Genomic DNA, 16195 nt, shown 5'->3' with positions numbered 1-16195 from the left:
TTCACTCACTGTTGATTCTGCACTGGGTCAGTGTTTTCCCTTTCTCCTATGCACTCTTTATCTTCACTAACTGGTGAGGAGAGCTTGAGCTTTTTGGCAGTCCTCAATATTGCCTTTAAAACTCAGGGATTCTATTTAAGGCACTGCAAATATGGCCTTGGTCAAATTGTGTTATTACCCAGACTTCAGTTTCCTCATGAAAAATGGGGAAGATGATAATGCTTATTCCTCAAGGTTGCTGGAAGAGCAAAGAGATAATGCAAATAAAGCTAGTTTAAGCAGAAATTAGAAGTTTATAATAAAGGGAGTGTTTCATGGAACTAAAGGAAGAAATAGAACTAGGAACTAGAACCATAGAGAACCAAGGCAGTTCTTTATCTCTGTTTCTCTAGTGCTTGCTACACATCTGTGTTGTGTTCTCTTTCTGTTCTCTAGCCCACCTTGCAAATGGTAGTCACATCCAGCTTCCAGGTTTACATGATTCAAATTTAGCCTCAAAGAGAGCATCTATCCCACCTCCAGATTCCCGGAGAAGGAACTCTAGTTGGCCCAGTGTGAGTTAGGCATCCTCCCCTGGATCAATCAACTGTGACCAGGAGGGTGGTATCATGTTGTACATACAGACTGTCAAGAGCTCACCCACCCTCTTAGATAGTTCGGAGAAATGGGGTGGTAGTCACTTAAGTGGGTACTTTTATATGACTGCAGGCATGACAGTCTTCGGGAATGGCAAGGATTGAGTATGTCATCACCTTGTTGCTGTTCCCTACTTTGTCTGCATCTTAATTGATCTTTCTAGAGGCCCAGCTGTGACCTGTTTTATCCAATCTATAAAATGCTCCAGCCAGTTTTTGTGGGCTGTAGGTACCTTTTATAAGGCTTGCTTTGATGGCAGGGTGGGGTCAAATAGGTGCAGCTTCCAAGATGACCAACAAGAGTAAGAGTAGACTTTAAAGACGTCAGGCTTTAGGTGCGACAGTGTTCTTCCTCTGGTTTCCAGAGACCCAACACTCCAAGTCACTAATATTTCCCTTCTCTCTGCTCAGGGAGATGGTACTGGAGTCGCCAGTATTTACCGGGGGCCATTTGCAGATGAAAATTTTAAACTTAGACACTCAGCTCCAGGCCTGCTTTCCATGGTAAGTGAGGTCCAATCAAGGTTTTGCGTTACAGCCAGCTGGTTTCTGGGCCCCTCTTGAGGCCCAGTGCTGTGTCTTGGCATGATGAAAGCAAATGCTTTCTTTCTCTTGCTTGCCCCAGGACTCACCTTTACCACCTCTTTTCTTAGTCTGGTTTGATTGAGAAAACCAGTAGGTATGCGGTGGATTACAGGCGTGAGCCTGTATCACGCCTGTAATCCTAGCACTTTGGGAGGCTGAGGCGGGTGGATAACCTGAGGTCAGGAGTTCAAGACCAGCCTGGCCAACATGGTGAAACCCATCTCTACTGAAAATACAAAAAATTAGCCAGGTGTGGTGGTGGGTGCCTGTAATCCCAGCTACTCGGGAGGCTGAGGTAGGAGAATCGCTTGAACCCGGAAGGGGAGATTGCAGTGAGCCAAGATCGCGCCATTGCACTCCAGCCTGGGCAACAAGAGCGAAACTCTGTCTTAAAAAAAAGAAAAGAAGAAAACTAGTAGGTAAGGCCCTCTAGCAGGCTAGCAGGCTGGGGAACTAAAATATGAACCAGGGTTTCTGTCTAGGCATTCAGCCCTACTGCTCAGAATGTAAAAAGCTGTGCTTTCAAGACATATTCATAGCTGGGCATGGTGGCTCACACCTGTAATCCCAGCACTTTGGGAGGCCAAGGCAAGAGGATTGCTTGAGGTTGAGGTCAGGAGTTTGAAACCAGTCTGGGCAACATAGTGAGACTTAAGTCTCTACTAAAAAAAGAAAAAAAATAATAGCCAGGTATGGTGACACACACCTGGAGTCCCAGCTACTAGGGAGGCTGAGGTGGGAGGATTGCTTGAGCCCAGGAGTTTGAGTCTGCAGTGAGCCATATCCTGTTCATCTCTGTATCCTTGGATCCTAGCTTAGGCCCTGGCTCATAAGAGGTGCTAAGTTAGATTTACTGAAAAAAACGTGGAGGGATTAGGGTTACAAGCTCTTTTGGGAATCTTGCCCATCAGCTAACATGGCCAAGGAAACTTACTGCAGGTATATTTGGTTTCCATCAGGCAAACAGTGGTCCGAGTACAAATGGCTGTCAGTTCTTTATCACCTGCTCTAAGTGCGATTGGCTGGATGGGAAGCATGTAGTGTTTGGTAAGTCCTACTCATGTCCCATGGTCCAGGCCCCATTCACTGCAGATGGAACCTCCAGAGGAGTTAGTTCTCACTCTTACCAAGAATGCTCAACTCAGATAACTGCTTAGGTGGTAATAGAGAAAACAGAAATGGTGGGGAGGTGGGGAACATGTTTGGCTAGAGAACTAGAGGGAAGGACAAAAGGGCCATTTGATATAGTATGGAACCACTCAGGGGGGAAACCCAGTAGCTAGCACCAAAGAAATGCCATAGAGGCAGCATGATACAGTGAGACTTTGGAGTCACTCAGATATAAGTGTGAGCCCTAACTCTACTTATGACCTATGACCTTGAGCAAGTCATTTCACCTCTACCGCATCTTAATTTCCTAAAGTTAGTAAGAGAATCTAATGAGATAATAGCTAAGAATGGGCTTTGGAAGCTGAAAAACGCTGTGTAAACAAGAATAAAGTCCAGCTCACACTCTTCCTACAGGAAAAATCATCGATGGACTTCTAGTGATGAGAAAGATTGAGGTAAGTACTGCTTTGATTTTTCTCTTTCTCTCCCATTCTGGTCTGGTACTGTCTGACTAGCATCCAGGAGCTAGAGAAGGGGGAATGAGCTCCATTTTGTTAGGCCCAGTCTTCATTGCCTCAGGAAAAGGGAGGAGAGACCACCTAAGTTAGCCTGTCTGGTCAACACTGAGGTTTGGCCCCTGACGACCCTGTTGCCTACTTGATAAAATTCTACTCCTCAGCATTGTGTTCAAGGTCCTTCATGATTAGCCCCTGTCTACTTCTCCATGGCCCCTTCTCCTGCCACTACCTCTTTCATGTTCCAGTCACATCAGGCTACTAGCTCTTCCCTAAATCTGCCATACACATCCCTGCCCCTTGTTCTTTCCTGCTCCTGAGCCTTTGTTCACACAGTTTCTTGTAGCTGGAATGCTCTTCTTTCCTTCCCTCCTGGTGGAATCCCATTCATCCTTCTAGGCACAGTTCAAATAACCCTCTTTTGTGAATCCTTCCCTGAGCTCTTTCAGCAGCAATTTAGTTACCCGTCTACCCCTTATCCAACTCTCTCTTATAACTTTTTGTTATATTATCATAGGTTTGATGTTTTCTAAGTGTTTTGCATTTTCTCTTTGATACCTGTCTGCCAGGACATGGACTGTTTCTGAGTGCTGAGTCCTTAGCACAGGGGCTGGCAGGCATCAGTAAAAGTTTGATAAGGGAACGAGGAAGTGCCTGAGTGGATGAATGTCCATTGTGCTTTTTTTCCTAGAATGTTCCCACAGGCCCCAACAATAAGCCCAAGCTGCCTGTGGTGATCTCACAGTGTGGGGAGATGTAGTCCAAAGACTGAATCAGGTAAGTGTGTCTTTCTCCTATTAGGTTAGGAGTCAGACCTCAAAGAAGACAGCATGGTCTAGTGGAAAGATCTTTAGTCTTGAAGACATGAGATTGAGCACAGTTCCTCTGTGTGTGACCTTGGAGTAGTCACTTTCCTTCTCTGAGCGTGTCCTCATCTGTCAAATGGAAATACTGTAATACCTATCTCTCAGAGTCACTGTAAAAATCAAAAAAGAAAGGGTTGTAGGAGCACTTTACTTTTCTGTCACTTTGTAATGTACAAAGTATCAATCTGAAAACTACTCAGGCAGTTTGTAACAGCACTTTCAGACTACAGTTCCATTCAGTAGTCCCCCTAGAAAGACCTGGCTCCAGGCCTGAGTAACTCTCTGCTGGGACCAGGCCAAGCAGCCAGGAGACACGCCTGTCATGCACCTCATCAGAACTGATACTGCAATTCCAGGCCTTGACTTCGTATTTGCCGGCCTCACAGGTGAATGTCTTGCATCTTCCAGCCTACATGGACTCATTTCTTACCCACTGTCTGTTCTGCGCTGGGCAGCATGCTCGCTGCAGAGAGTGGGGCAAAGAATTGAAAGGTGTCTCCTTTCAGGAGCTCATGGGAAGTAAGACATTCTCAGAGGTCATCACTAGCAATAGGAGTGACACTGCCAAATGTGAGAAGAGTACAAGGGGGAAATCCATCACTTCCAGCCAGGTGAGGGGTAATGATGTTTTTCTTTTTTTTAATTTCAAACCTGCAAAAAAGTTAGAAGAATACCTTGAACACCTATATATCTTCACTTAGATTCACCAGTGATTACCATTCTTTTTTATTGCTTTGCCTTGACATTTGTTTTTTTCTTTCCCTTCTTGCCTCCTCATCCATTTCCATTGCCTTTCCTCCTCCCTCCTGCTCCTCTTCCCTCCATCCTTCCTATTTTTCATCCTTCCTTCCCATCTTCCTTCCTTTACCCTTTCTTCTTTTCTTTCCCATTTGAAAGTTGCAGACTTCTTGACACTTTACCCCTAAGTATTTCGGCGAGGAACTCCTAAAAATAAGAATATCCTATGTAACCACAATATTATCTAACATATAGTACATTTTCAAACCTCCCCAGTTGTCCCAAAAGTAACTTTTGTAGCTTAAGAAAAGGTGATCCAATCAAGCTTCCCATATTTCATTTCATTTGGTTTACACAAGTAACATAATACACTCTCATTGTAAAAACTTTCACACCAAACAGATAAAGTGAAAGCCCCTCTTGACAACACCCACCCCCAATTCCACTCCCCTTTCCAGAGGTCACTTCCTTATCGGTTTGATGTGTGTCCATCAGGGCCTTTGCCTTGCCCATCTAATTTTGGGAGGTTTTCTTTTTCCCAAATGAAATCATACTGTATTTTTCATGTTCTAGAAAATTATGTCTTGAAAACTTTTCCTTCTTAGTTCATGTAAAACCACCTTGTATTAAAAAATGAAAACAGCCCAGCGCGGTGGCTCACTCCTGTAATCCCAGCACTTTGGGAGGCCAAGGAGGGCAGATAGCTTGAGCTCAAGAGTTCGAGACCAGCCTGGGCAACTTGGTGAGATCCTGTCTTTCCAAAGAAAAAAAATTAGCCAGGTGTGGTGGTGCAAGCCTGTAGTCCTAGCTACTCAGGAGGCTGAGGTGGGAGGATTACTTGAGCCCAGGAGTTTGAGGCTGCAGTGAGCTATGATGGCGCCACTATACTCCAGCCTGGGTGACTGAGTGAGACCCCATCTCAAAAAAAAAGAAAATAAAAACCAAAACTGCAGTGCAGCCTGAGCATCCCTAATCCGAAATCCCAAATGCTCCAAAATATGAAACTTTTTGAGCACTAACATGACATTAGAAGTGGAAAATTCCACACCTGACCTCATGTGATGGATCATAGTCAAAAATTTGTTTCATGCACAAAAGTATTTAAAATATTATATAAGATTACCATATACAATAGCTATAAGTAGCTAGGACTACAGGTGCGTGCCACCACGCCCGGCTAATTTTTATATTTCTTGGTAGAGATGGGGTTTCACCATGTTGGCCAGGCTGGTCCAGAACTCCTGACCTCAAGTGGTCTGCCCACCTTGGCCTTGTAAGGTGCTAGGATTACAGGCATGAGCCACTGCCCCCAGCTGAGCATTAGTTCTTAATTTTATATGTTGTAATTGTTTTCTTCAGAATTTATTTTAAGAAAAAAATTAGTATTATGTTCCTTAAGTTTGGTGATATTCTTTGTTAAAGAGAAATTCTAAATTTTGATGAAGTCCAAATTATCAGTCTTTCACTGCTTTTTGGTTTTGTCTGATTTAAGAAGGTCTTTACTACGTCAGATCACAATGTTTTCTGTGTTTTTTCTAGTATTTATTTTTATATGGTGGAACTAAGATCGTTTTTCTAGTATTTTTATAGTCTTATTTGTATATTTATAAAATCATCTTATAATTAATTTTTCTGTATAATGTTAAGATAGGACTTTTTCTTCTTTTTTTTTTCTAAATGGAGATCCAGTCACATACTTGACCATTTTAGTGACTCTACAACACACTTTATCTGTGACCAACTCTGTTCAGAATATCTGGCACTTACAGGCATTCAGTAAAAATTTATTACATGAGTTCAGTAGAGAGGGAGAATGTCAGGCATTTTAGGCAGGGAACTGGTGTGAGCAAATGCTGAGGCTGGAATGCACAAGTGTGTGCTGAGAGCTGCATGTGGACCTCTCTTGTTCAGCCAGATGACCCCTTCTCAGGCTCACTTGACACCCTGAGCTTTCCTTTCTGCCAATACTGGGTGCCCCTTGGGCCCAGCCTGCTCTCCCTCTTCAATGGCTGCTGGCCATTCCCTCCCTCTCCTGCTCATTTCTTTGCTATAACTAAAGTTGAGTTCATAGGTCCTTTCTTTCCAAAGACTGACCACTGATCACTACCAGAGGACAGACGATAACAAAAAGAATAAAGTTTAGAAATTCTTTATGTTGGGGCCTCTTTTCTGTATCTTTCTGAGTCTTTTACATAAAGTTACTGGAAGTCCTTGTTGCGGTTTTATTTCTGAGGGTGGGGATCATCAACCCTCCCCCCCTCCCCCACTGTTAGCAAAAGTTATATGAACTTTTGCCTTTAAGAAAGCCCTTCTTCTCAGCCCGCAACCCAAGCAGAATGCATTCCTCAGGTGGCCGATGTACATTCCACAGGCCCTCTAGACCAGGACTGTCCATAGGCTGTGATGATGGAAAGGTTTTAGATCTGGGAGGTCCAGCATGGTTGCTACGAGCCCCATGTGACAACGGAACACTTGAAATGTGGCTGGTGCAACTGAGGGACTACACCGTTAACTTTTTATTATTTATTTATTTTTTTTTTATTTCTATTTATTTATTTTTGTTTTTTTGAGATGGAGTGTTGCTCTGTCGCCCAGGCTGGAGTGCAGTGGCACCATCCTGGCTCACTGCAACCTCTACCTCCCGGGTTCAAGCAATTCTCCTGCCTCAGCCTCCTGAGTAGCTGGGATTACAGACGCACACTGCCATGCCCGGCTATTTTTTGTATTTTTAGTAAAGATGGGGTTTCACCCTGTTAGCCATGCTGGTCTTGAACTCCTGAGCTCGGGTAATCTGCCCATCTTGGCCTCCCAGCCTATTTTTTTTTTTATTGACAGAACTAGGCCATAATTTATTAAATTTAAATTAGGCTGGATGTGGTGGCTCACACCTATAATCCCAGCACTTTGGAAGGCCGAGGCGGATGGATTGCTTGAGGCCAGGAGTTTGAGACTAGCCTCACCGACATGGTAAAACCCGTCTCTACTAAAAATACAAAAATTAGCCGGGCATGGTGACGCACCCCTGTAGCCCCAGCTACTCCAGAGGCGAAGGTACGAGAATCTCTTGAACCCGAGAGGCAGAGGTTGCAGTAAGCCAAGATTGTGCGACTGCACTCTAGCCTGGGCAACAGAGTGAGACCCTGTCTCAAAAATAAATAAGTAAAAAATAATAATAATAAATGTAAAGAGCCAATTGTGGCTAGTGGCTACTGTACTGGACAGTGAGCTCTTTTAAACATAAGCCTCTCAGTCTACTCACCCTGGCTTGCTCAGAACTGAATCTCATAGCTAATACGTAAGGACACTGTAATTAAAGCAGTTATCCTTCATTGAATTCTTCCTGTGCCCAGATAATGAACTAAGAACTTTACTTGAATTATCGCATTTCACTTTACCGAAAATCCCTATCATAGGTTTTAAAGTGTCAGGAAATCTGGGGGCAGTCTAATGTAAAGGGGTTCCACAGATGGGTGCCCCATTTTGGGTTTCTGAATAATGTGATTTGGGAAAAATTAATGAAAGAGGAGATGAATTTCCCAGTGAGCAGGGGTCTGGAGGGAAGAGAAGTGGTATTTTTAAGCCCTATTGGGCAGTACTTCTTATACTTTAATGTGCATATGGATCTCCAGGAGATTTGTTATAAAATAGTGGTTCTGACTCAGTGGGTTTGGATAGGAACTGAGATTTTGCGTTTCTAATCAGCTCTCAGGTGATGCTGATGCAGACTTTGAGAGGCAAGGCAATGGGGAATAAGAGTCTATCTTTTAAATGAGAACTTGTCATATTCCAAAGAAAAAGACCAAGTAATCTCTTGGTGGCACTAGTCCAGCAGGAATTCACGGCATTCACGTCAAAGTATCACCTAATCCTGCATTTGAGGCCTTGTGCCCAGGCACTGGGCATATGCAGTGCAACAGCTAGGAAGGAGATAGAAGACAGGTCACTTGATCAATTCTACCTCCCTATGGAGCACTTCTTTCCAGAACCTTTGTGTTTTGCCTTCCTAGGTTCTGACTTTGGTTTTAGTGAAAATGAAGTTTTGTGTACAACTTTTTTTTGTTTTTTTAAGACAGAACCTCACTCTGTCGACCAGGCTAGAGTGCAGTGACACAGTCTCGGCTCACTGCAACCTCCACCTCCCAGGTACAAACGATTCTCATGCCTCAGCCTCCCGAATAGCTGGGATCACAGGCATGCACCACCATGCCTGGCTAATTTTTTTGTATTTTAGTAGAGACAGGGTTTCACTATGTTAGCCAGGTTCGTCTCAAACTCCTGACCTCATGTGATCTGCCTGCCTTTGACTTCCCAAAGTGCTGGGATTATAGGCGTGAGCCACCATGCCTGGTCTGTACAACTGTAGGTATAGAAACCTTGGTTTTATCTCAGTGAGTTCTGGGAGTTTTTTTTTTTTTTTTTAAGACAGGGTCTTACTCTGTCACCCAGGCTGGAGTGCAGTGGCGCAGTCACAGCTCACTGCAGCCTCAACCTCCCTGGCTCAAGTGATCCTCCCACCTCAGCCTCCTTAGTAGATTGGATTATAGGCGTGCACCACTACACCCAGCTAACTTTTTAGACATGGGGTCTCACCATGTTGTCCAGGCTGGTCTCAAACTCCTGGCCTCAAGCGATCTTCCCACCTCAGCCTCCGAAAATGTTGGAATTACAGGCATGAACCACTGTGCCCAGTCCTTGGAAAACTTGTTATAATGAATTTGGATATGTATAGCATAAATGAACCTCTACCCTCAGGATTCTCCTACTGTAGTCTGAATGGGTTCTTTGCTACTTACATATACATGGGAGAGGGTGGCACCTCTCTTTTGAAAGCCTGAGTTCTGGCAACTCTGCTAGTCTGATATGCTATCCCCCTTCCCTGTGATCCTCAAACCTGGTACCAGTACCAAGTGGTGGAGAGCTTTCGTTAATTCATTGTTGCCTAGATTCTCCAACAGATAATAATCATTTTGGGGCACTTGTTAAACCTACGAATTCCCAGATCCCTTCCCTGGAGCATTTGATGTGGCTTTGGGGTGGGACTCAGGATGTTATGTTTGTACCAAGTATCTCACGTGCTTCTTAATAGAGGAGTGTGGGAAACACTAGTTAGTGCTGGGATGACTGTCTTTTAATATTTGAATCTTAGGAAAAAAGATAGAATTAGCACAATACATAATTTTACAGTTATTACAGCTTACAGTGAGGCAATATTGAAGTTCGAATAGTGATTAGCTTAAAAAGTAAATTGTACCTGTGGATGATAGATACTGTAACAGTTGTGAAGGTGCTATCTGAATGACTACGGTTTAGGAAACACTGTCTTTCATTCTGGAATTACCTGTAGATGCGAGATTCCCATGGGGGAAGATGAGGAAAGATGTGTTGGTAGCAGTTGGGCTCTATTCATTGCACAACTAAGTGCTGATGAATTAAGATAGGTCCCATGCTGCATACGAGGCAACAGATTTGAAAAGTCCAGTTCCTTCCTTCAAGGAACTCAGTCTCTTGGGAAAACTGACAATTGCAGTACAATAAAGCCCTGTATTGGAGGTTTTAGATACATGCCCAGATCTTCCTGGAGTGGCTGGGTAGACTACAGAAGAGATGATGCTTCAGTTTAGTAAAGAAAGAATGTAACTGGTCAGGTGGCTAAAACTGGGCAGGGCATTCCAGGCAAAGGGAACAGCCTATGCAAAGTCACAAAGGCAGCAAACAGCAGGAAGTGTGGAGGAAGCTGCAAATAATTCAATATGACTGAAGCAGGAAAATATGAAAAGCAAACAGTAAGAAGGCTGGAGAGAGGCCAGGGCCAGTAGTGAAAGCTAGTGCCAAGCTTAGCAGTTCGTATGTTATTCTGAGAGCAGGGGCTGACTTTCAGGCATGAAGTAATTTCTCCCCTCTGGGGAAGGAGTCCATTGTGTTCCTGAGATTCTCAAAAGGGGCATTGACCCTCCAAAAAAGAATCAGACCAACATGAACCACTGAAGGATTTTCAGCAGAATATTGTAGTTGAATTTTCATGTTCAGAAGATGATTCTGGCAGCATTGTGGAGGATGGGCTGGAGGCCAGTGTGGAGTCCACTGCAGTAGTAGTCCAGGCAAGAGAAAAGAGGTTTTACATGAAAACATGGGTCTGGGGAGCACTGGAAATTTGGCAGCAAATATTTATGTGCCTGTTGAGCATGTGACACTATTTGTTCCCTGTCCTGAAATGCAGCAGCTCTGCCAGCTGAAAAGGCCAGGGGAGGGGAGAATGTCTGGCTCCAGTCCATTCCAGTCCAGTACAAAGGCAAAGCTTCTTGCATTGCAGCCAAGTCTTACACACACAGAGTTTCCATTCTCTTCAATGGAATACTATACAGCCTTAATAAAAACAAAGAGGTAGATCTGGATGTGTTGGCAAGATTGCTAAGGTAAGTTAAGTGACAGTCAAGATGTAGTAATTTATGTAAGCATGTTACTGTTTATTTTGAATGACTTTCAGGAATCTCTGCAGTGATATAAAGCAGACTGTTGATAATACTTCTGCAGAGTAGAGATAGCAAAGAGACTTTTCAGTTGCCTTATTTAAGCTTGAATTTTCTACCTTGAACATGTGTCTTGTAATAGAAATACATACTGTTTATATGTAGTTTTAACTAATCCTAAATCCTCCCAGCACCTCCCAGGAGCCTGCCCACAGCTGTGGCTAACATCAGCTGTGAATCCGTCGCTGATCCCTCCACCTCCTCTTCCAGGTCTAAGCCCAGACAGTGGTTCCCACCTGGGTGCTCCCGCAGCACTTGGTTCATCTCTCCACTGTGGCATTTAACACACTGTATCACAAATGTGTCGGTCTGTTTTTCCCTGGACTGAGATCATGCTGACTAACCTAGTGCCTGGTCTGACAGAGCTTAGGTCCTGGCACACCATGCAGCTTACAAAGTACATTTATGCATTTTCATACATTTTGCTTGAGGCCCCACAATTAAACTTCAGTCTGTGCCTACAGTATGATGCCAGCACTCACTGTGCACTGGAGCAAGGTGTGGCATGTCTGAGGAATGGCAGGAGGAGGGGGACAATAGTATCTGAGTGTACTTACCCTGTTGTCTTAGTATAGCTTGCTCGACTTCAAGGCCATAAACCGAGAGTGTGGACTGCCCTTTCTCTTACCTCTGGGACCGAAATCTGCAAGGAAGAAGGATTACTTTTTGTTCTAGACCTCCACAGAGAGCCATCAGAGTCTGACAAAAAGAACAAAGGCTTTGGAGCCAAGTAGACCAGGAAGCCCCACCACTGTCTAATTCTGTGACTTTAGTCAAGCCATGAAACCCCTTGGGACCCTACTCCTTTGCATAATTAGATAATATGTAATGCATGGAGTTGTGAAGGGCAAATAAATGAGACAGTATGCTTGACCATAAATGTTAGTTGCTTTCTTCCTGGTTCTTTTGTAATTTACTGCCCAACTTTGCTCTGGGGACCCAAAGGTCTGACCTATGGTGAGACTCTGACCTGTTCTACCCTTTTGGGAAAAGAGGATTGGGAGTGCAGAGAATAGCTGGAAGTGGCCGGGCACGGTGGCTCATGCCTGTAATCCCAGCACTTTGGGAAGCTGAGGCAGGCAGATCACAAGGTCGAGAGTTCAAGACCAGCTTGGTCAATATGGTGAGACCCCCGTCTTACTAAAAATACAAAAATTGGCTGGGTGTGTGGGTGTGGTGGCGGGTACCTGTAGTCCCAGCTACTCGGGAGGCTGAGGTAGGAGAATTGTTTGAACCTGGGAGACAGAGGTTGCAGTGAGCTGAGATCGTGCCACTGCACTCCAGCCTGAGCAACAGAACGGGACTCTGTCTCAAAAAAAAAAAAAAAGGAACAGCTGGGAGCATTGTCTCATATGGGATGTCCCCTTCCAGTTGCTCTGAGGTGCTTACCTCCCCATCCCACATTGACCTCCATGTCTCTGCCATTGTAGGCCTTCCCTTCTTCTTGGTGGTGGTCTTGAGTAAGATAATCTGGAGTGGCCCCCGTGTTTGCTTCCTTGCCTGCTGCTGCCCCATTTGATCAAGAGACCATGGAAGTGTCAGAGATTCAGAATCCAAGATTGTCTTTAAGCTTTCAACTGTAAATAAAGTTTTTTTGTATGTTTATTTTTTTTCTTTTGGTTTTGTTTCTGTGTTGTTTTTAAATAGTTGTAATAGCCCTGTCTCCTCACACCTCAGCTTCAGCTAGGAGGACTGGCACTCCTCAGAGGCCAGCATGGACCAGTGCCAAGCTTTTGCCGTGTATAGTTGATGCCTCTGACTTGCAGGCAGTTGTAGCAAACCTAACTCTCTTAGGTTAAAGCTGATGGACAAAGAAGGCACAGCCCTAGGACTTTACAGCTCTACTTATTCCAAGGATGTTCCCAGTAGGATCAATTTGGTTAGTTCTGGATGAAGCCCGTGGGGAAAGGGTCACTAACTTGACCTATCTACTTACCTCAGAGCATCCTTGAAAGAGTCAAATAAGAGAGTGGATATGAAGGTAATTTGTAGTAAACAGGAACAATACCTTAGAAAATGTTAGTTTTGGGACCAGGTGCCATGGCTCACACCTGTAATCCCAGCACTTTGGGAGGCCAAGGTGGGCGGATCACTTGAGGCCAGGAGTTCAAGACCAGCCTGGCCAAGATGGTGAAACCCCAGCCCTACTAAAAATAAAAAAATTATCTGGGCTTGGGGCACGTACCTGTAATCCCAGCTACTCTGGTGGCTGAGGCACAAGAATCGCTTGAACCGAGGAGGCGGAGGTTGCAGTGAGCCGAGATCACATCACCGTACTTCAGCCTAGGTGACAGAGTGAGACTGTCTCAAAAAAAGAAAATGTTAGTTTTGAAAGGAAACAGCTCAACATATAAAGATCCCACTGAGCCGGGTGCTGTAGCTCCTGTTTATAATCCCAGCTACTCAGAAGCCTGAGGTGGGAGGATCACTTCAGTGCGCAGAAGTTCAAGACCTGCCTGGGCAACGTACCAAGACCCTGTTTCTACAAAACAAAAATTAGCTGAGTGTGGTGGCACATACCTGTAGTCCTAACTGCTCAGGAGGCTGAGGCAGGAGGATCCTTGAGGCTAGGAGTTTGACGTTGCAGTGAGCTATGATCGTGCCACTGCACTCCAGCCTGGGTGACAGAGTGAGACTCCATCTATTTTGAAGAGGCAAAGAAGAAAGTTCCCTGATGTTTCTTTCATGAGGCACTTTCTGTTTGCTCTCATTCTTACTTGCTTTCTTCTGTCTTGTGGATGGGGATGCCTCTTAACTACTGGCAGCAAGATACTGCAGGAGCAAAGGTAGCAAACAGCTGAATTCTATGACAATAGAACTTGATTAAAAGTGTTTCAGTGTGTCAGATGACAAGGGAGATGGTGATAAGGGCCCTACAGTATAGACACTTGCAACTCTCTAGCCAAGGAAACATACTTCAGAGGACATTGTAGAGAAAGGACTGTCATCTAGTGGAGGAGAGATTTTTAAGTAACTATATAGGGTGGGATTGTAAATAGATGGGAAGGAGGATGAACAGCTGTGATCCAGAGCTCACATTCTTGTGATGGGCTGTTCAGCTGCACTCTGTTACATCTGGCACCTACATTCTATGCCAGTCTCTGTCCCAGGCCCTGGAGCTGAGTAAGATGTGGCTCATACTTGTGATAGGAGACAGGGACAGTTTCAATGCAAGGTGGTATTAGAATGTGAGCCCATATGAGGGCAGGGCACGACACTTGGTCTTTTTTTTTTTTTTTGAGACAGAATCTCACTCTGTCACAGGCTGGAGTGCAGTGGCACGATCTTGGCTCACTGCAACCTCTGCTTCCCGGGTTCAAGCAATTCTCCTGCCTCAGCCTCCCAAGCAGCTGGGACTACAGGCGCCCGCCACCATGCCCGGCTAATTTTTTGTATTTTTAGTAGAGATGGGGTTTCACCGTGTTAGCCAGGATGGTCTCCATATCCTGACCTCATGATCCACCCGCCTTGGCCTCCCAAAGTGTTGGGATTACAGGTGTGAGCCACTGTGCCCAGCTGATCTTTTTTTGGTTTGCTTTGTGTTTTTGAGACGGAGTCTCGCTCTGTTGCCCAGGCTAGAGTGCAGTGGCACGATCTCAGCTCACTGCCAGCTCCGCCTCCCGGGTTCATACCATTCTCCTGCCTCAGCCTCCCGAGTAGCTGGGACTACAGGCGCCCGCCACCATGTCCGGCTAATTTTTTGTATTTTTAGTAGAGACAGGGTTTCACCGTGTTAGCCAGGATGGTCTCAATCTCCTGACCTCATGATCTGCCCGCCTCGGCCTCCCAAAGTGCTGGGATTACAGGCATGAGCCACCGCACCCGGCCTGTTTTGTTTTTAACTGCTGTGTCCCCAACACCTGGAAGTGAGCTTCTGGAATCTAATAGATGCTGAATAAATATTTGTTGCATGAATGATAGTGGTATGAGAGGAAGAGGGGAAAAAAGGGGGAAAAAGGCTTCTTGGAAGAGGTGACGTTTGAGGTAAGTAGTGACAGGCTTTAATTTGCCAGATCAACAAGGTGGCAAGGGCTTTCTAGGAAGAGGGAACTATGTTCTTAGGCCACAGTCTGTTAGAGATGGGGGACAAGGTAAAAGTTATTTTGCAGAGATTCTTGGGATGAATCCCTTGCCCATCACATCACTTGAAGGCAGGCACTGGAGTTGTCTGTACTGTGGTCACCACGGATGCCTGGGTGGTGTGAGCTCCCAGGATAGCAGCAAAGCTCTGGAGTGGTGCTCTCCTACTTTGGAACAGGAAATGAAATTTGTCATGAATTGTTGATGCTTGTAGAGAGGTGGCTACAAGAAAATTATTTTTTGAGACATAGTTTCACTCCATCACCCAGGCTGGAGTGCAGTGGCACAATCCCAGCTCACTGCAACCTCCACCTCCCGGGTTCAAGTGATTCTCCCTCCTCAAACTCCTGAGTAGCTGGGATTACAGGCACATGCCACCATGCCCAGATCATTTTTGTATTTTTAGCAGAGATGGGGTTTTGCCATGTTGGCCGGGCTGGTCTCAAACTCCTGACTTCAAGTGATCCGCCTGCCTCAGCCTCCCAAAGTGCTGAGGCATGAGCCACCATGCCTGGCTGCAAACTACTTTCTTAAACAGCTCATCCTCAGGCTCACTGAGCCCGAAGAGAGCTGAATGAAGTAACTGGATGAGTAAGTAATGATACTTTTTAAAGTAACATTGAAAAGACAGATGTTACACAATTTGTATTTTTGCTTGAGAAGCCATCCCTTCAAAGCAGTTACATAGTGAGGTTGTTTATTTATTCGTAGAGGTGCTGCTGCAATATTTTCTAAGTGTCTTTGTAACTGGAGAAAAGCTCTCAAGCCTATAGGGCATGCTTTTAAATGTCCTCAGTGTTGGCAAAACTGCCTTTTGAGGAAATATTTTAACATTCAAAAGTCATCTGGAGCTGGAACATATGAACACAGGCTGTGGAATCCACCCACTCTCCATACACATGGCTGCTGAAAGTCTTTTTCACCTGGATTATTGGCACAGCTGCCCAGATTACCTTTCTGCTGCCAGTACCCTTTTCAATTCATTTCCTACACCATGTCGCTCATTTAACAAATCTTTTAAGGTATTATGTGTCAGGAACTAAGATGCCCAAGGAAGTCACAGTCTGGTGGGGAACATTTAATTCGAGCAATACAGTGTGTTAGGATGGGAGGGACTCTTAACCTAGTAGCATCTGAGC

At 44.9% G+C, this 16195-nt stretch overlaps 1 protein-coding gene and 1 long non-coding RNA gene across 6 annotated transcripts in view; one reads left to right on the top strand and one right to left on the bottom strand.

The window, feature by feature from the left end:
- Positions 1-12581, top strand: part of PPIH (peptidylprolyl isomerase H) — a 17787-nt gene extending 5206 nt beyond the window's left edge. Inside the window, exons 6-10 of one of the 4 annotated variants that reach the window (XM_023221333.2) lie at positions 1047-1139; positions 2180-2267; positions 2745-2785; positions 3537-3622; positions 12407-12581. In XM_023221333.2, coding sequence (XP_023077101.1) covers positions 1047-1139; positions 2180-2267; positions 2745-2785; positions 3537-3605 — 291 coding nt within the window. In that variant the 3' untranslated portion in view covers positions 3606-3622; positions 12407-12581. Of the gene's footprint in view, positions 1-1046; positions 1140-2179; positions 2268-2744; positions 2786-3536; positions 3623-4217; positions 6660-11546; positions 11857-12406 lie in introns of those variants that run through there. The other 3 variants (XM_023221336.2, XM_023221334.2, XM_023221335.3) reach the window with 3 other exon arrangements.
- On the bottom strand, positions 2629-13216 carry LOC111548712. 2 transcript variants are annotated; one of them, XR_004228508.1, is made up of 4 exons: positions 13162-13216; positions 12366-12553; positions 11534-11619; positions 2629-4362 (listed from the first exon to the last, which is right to left on the bottom strand). It is a non-coding gene; the product is annotated as an uncharacterized LOC111548712 (long non-coding RNA). The 2 variants fall into 2 exon arrangements; XR_004228509.1 differs by lacking the exon at positions 2629-4362 and adding an exon at positions 9027-10812.
- Positions 13217-16195: the final 2979 nt, after the last annotated feature.

This window comes from Piliocolobus tephrosceles, chromosome 1, assembly GCF_002776525.5.
Source record: "Piliocolobus tephrosceles isolate RC106 chromosome 1, ASM277652v3, whole genome shotgun sequence".
In the NCBI taxonomy this organism is placed as follows: Eukaryota; Metazoa; Chordata; class Mammalia; order Primates; family Cercopithecidae; genus Piliocolobus; species Piliocolobus tephrosceles.
Note: the sequence above shows the minus strand (reverse complement) of the source record. Positions and strands in the feature narration are given on the sequence as shown.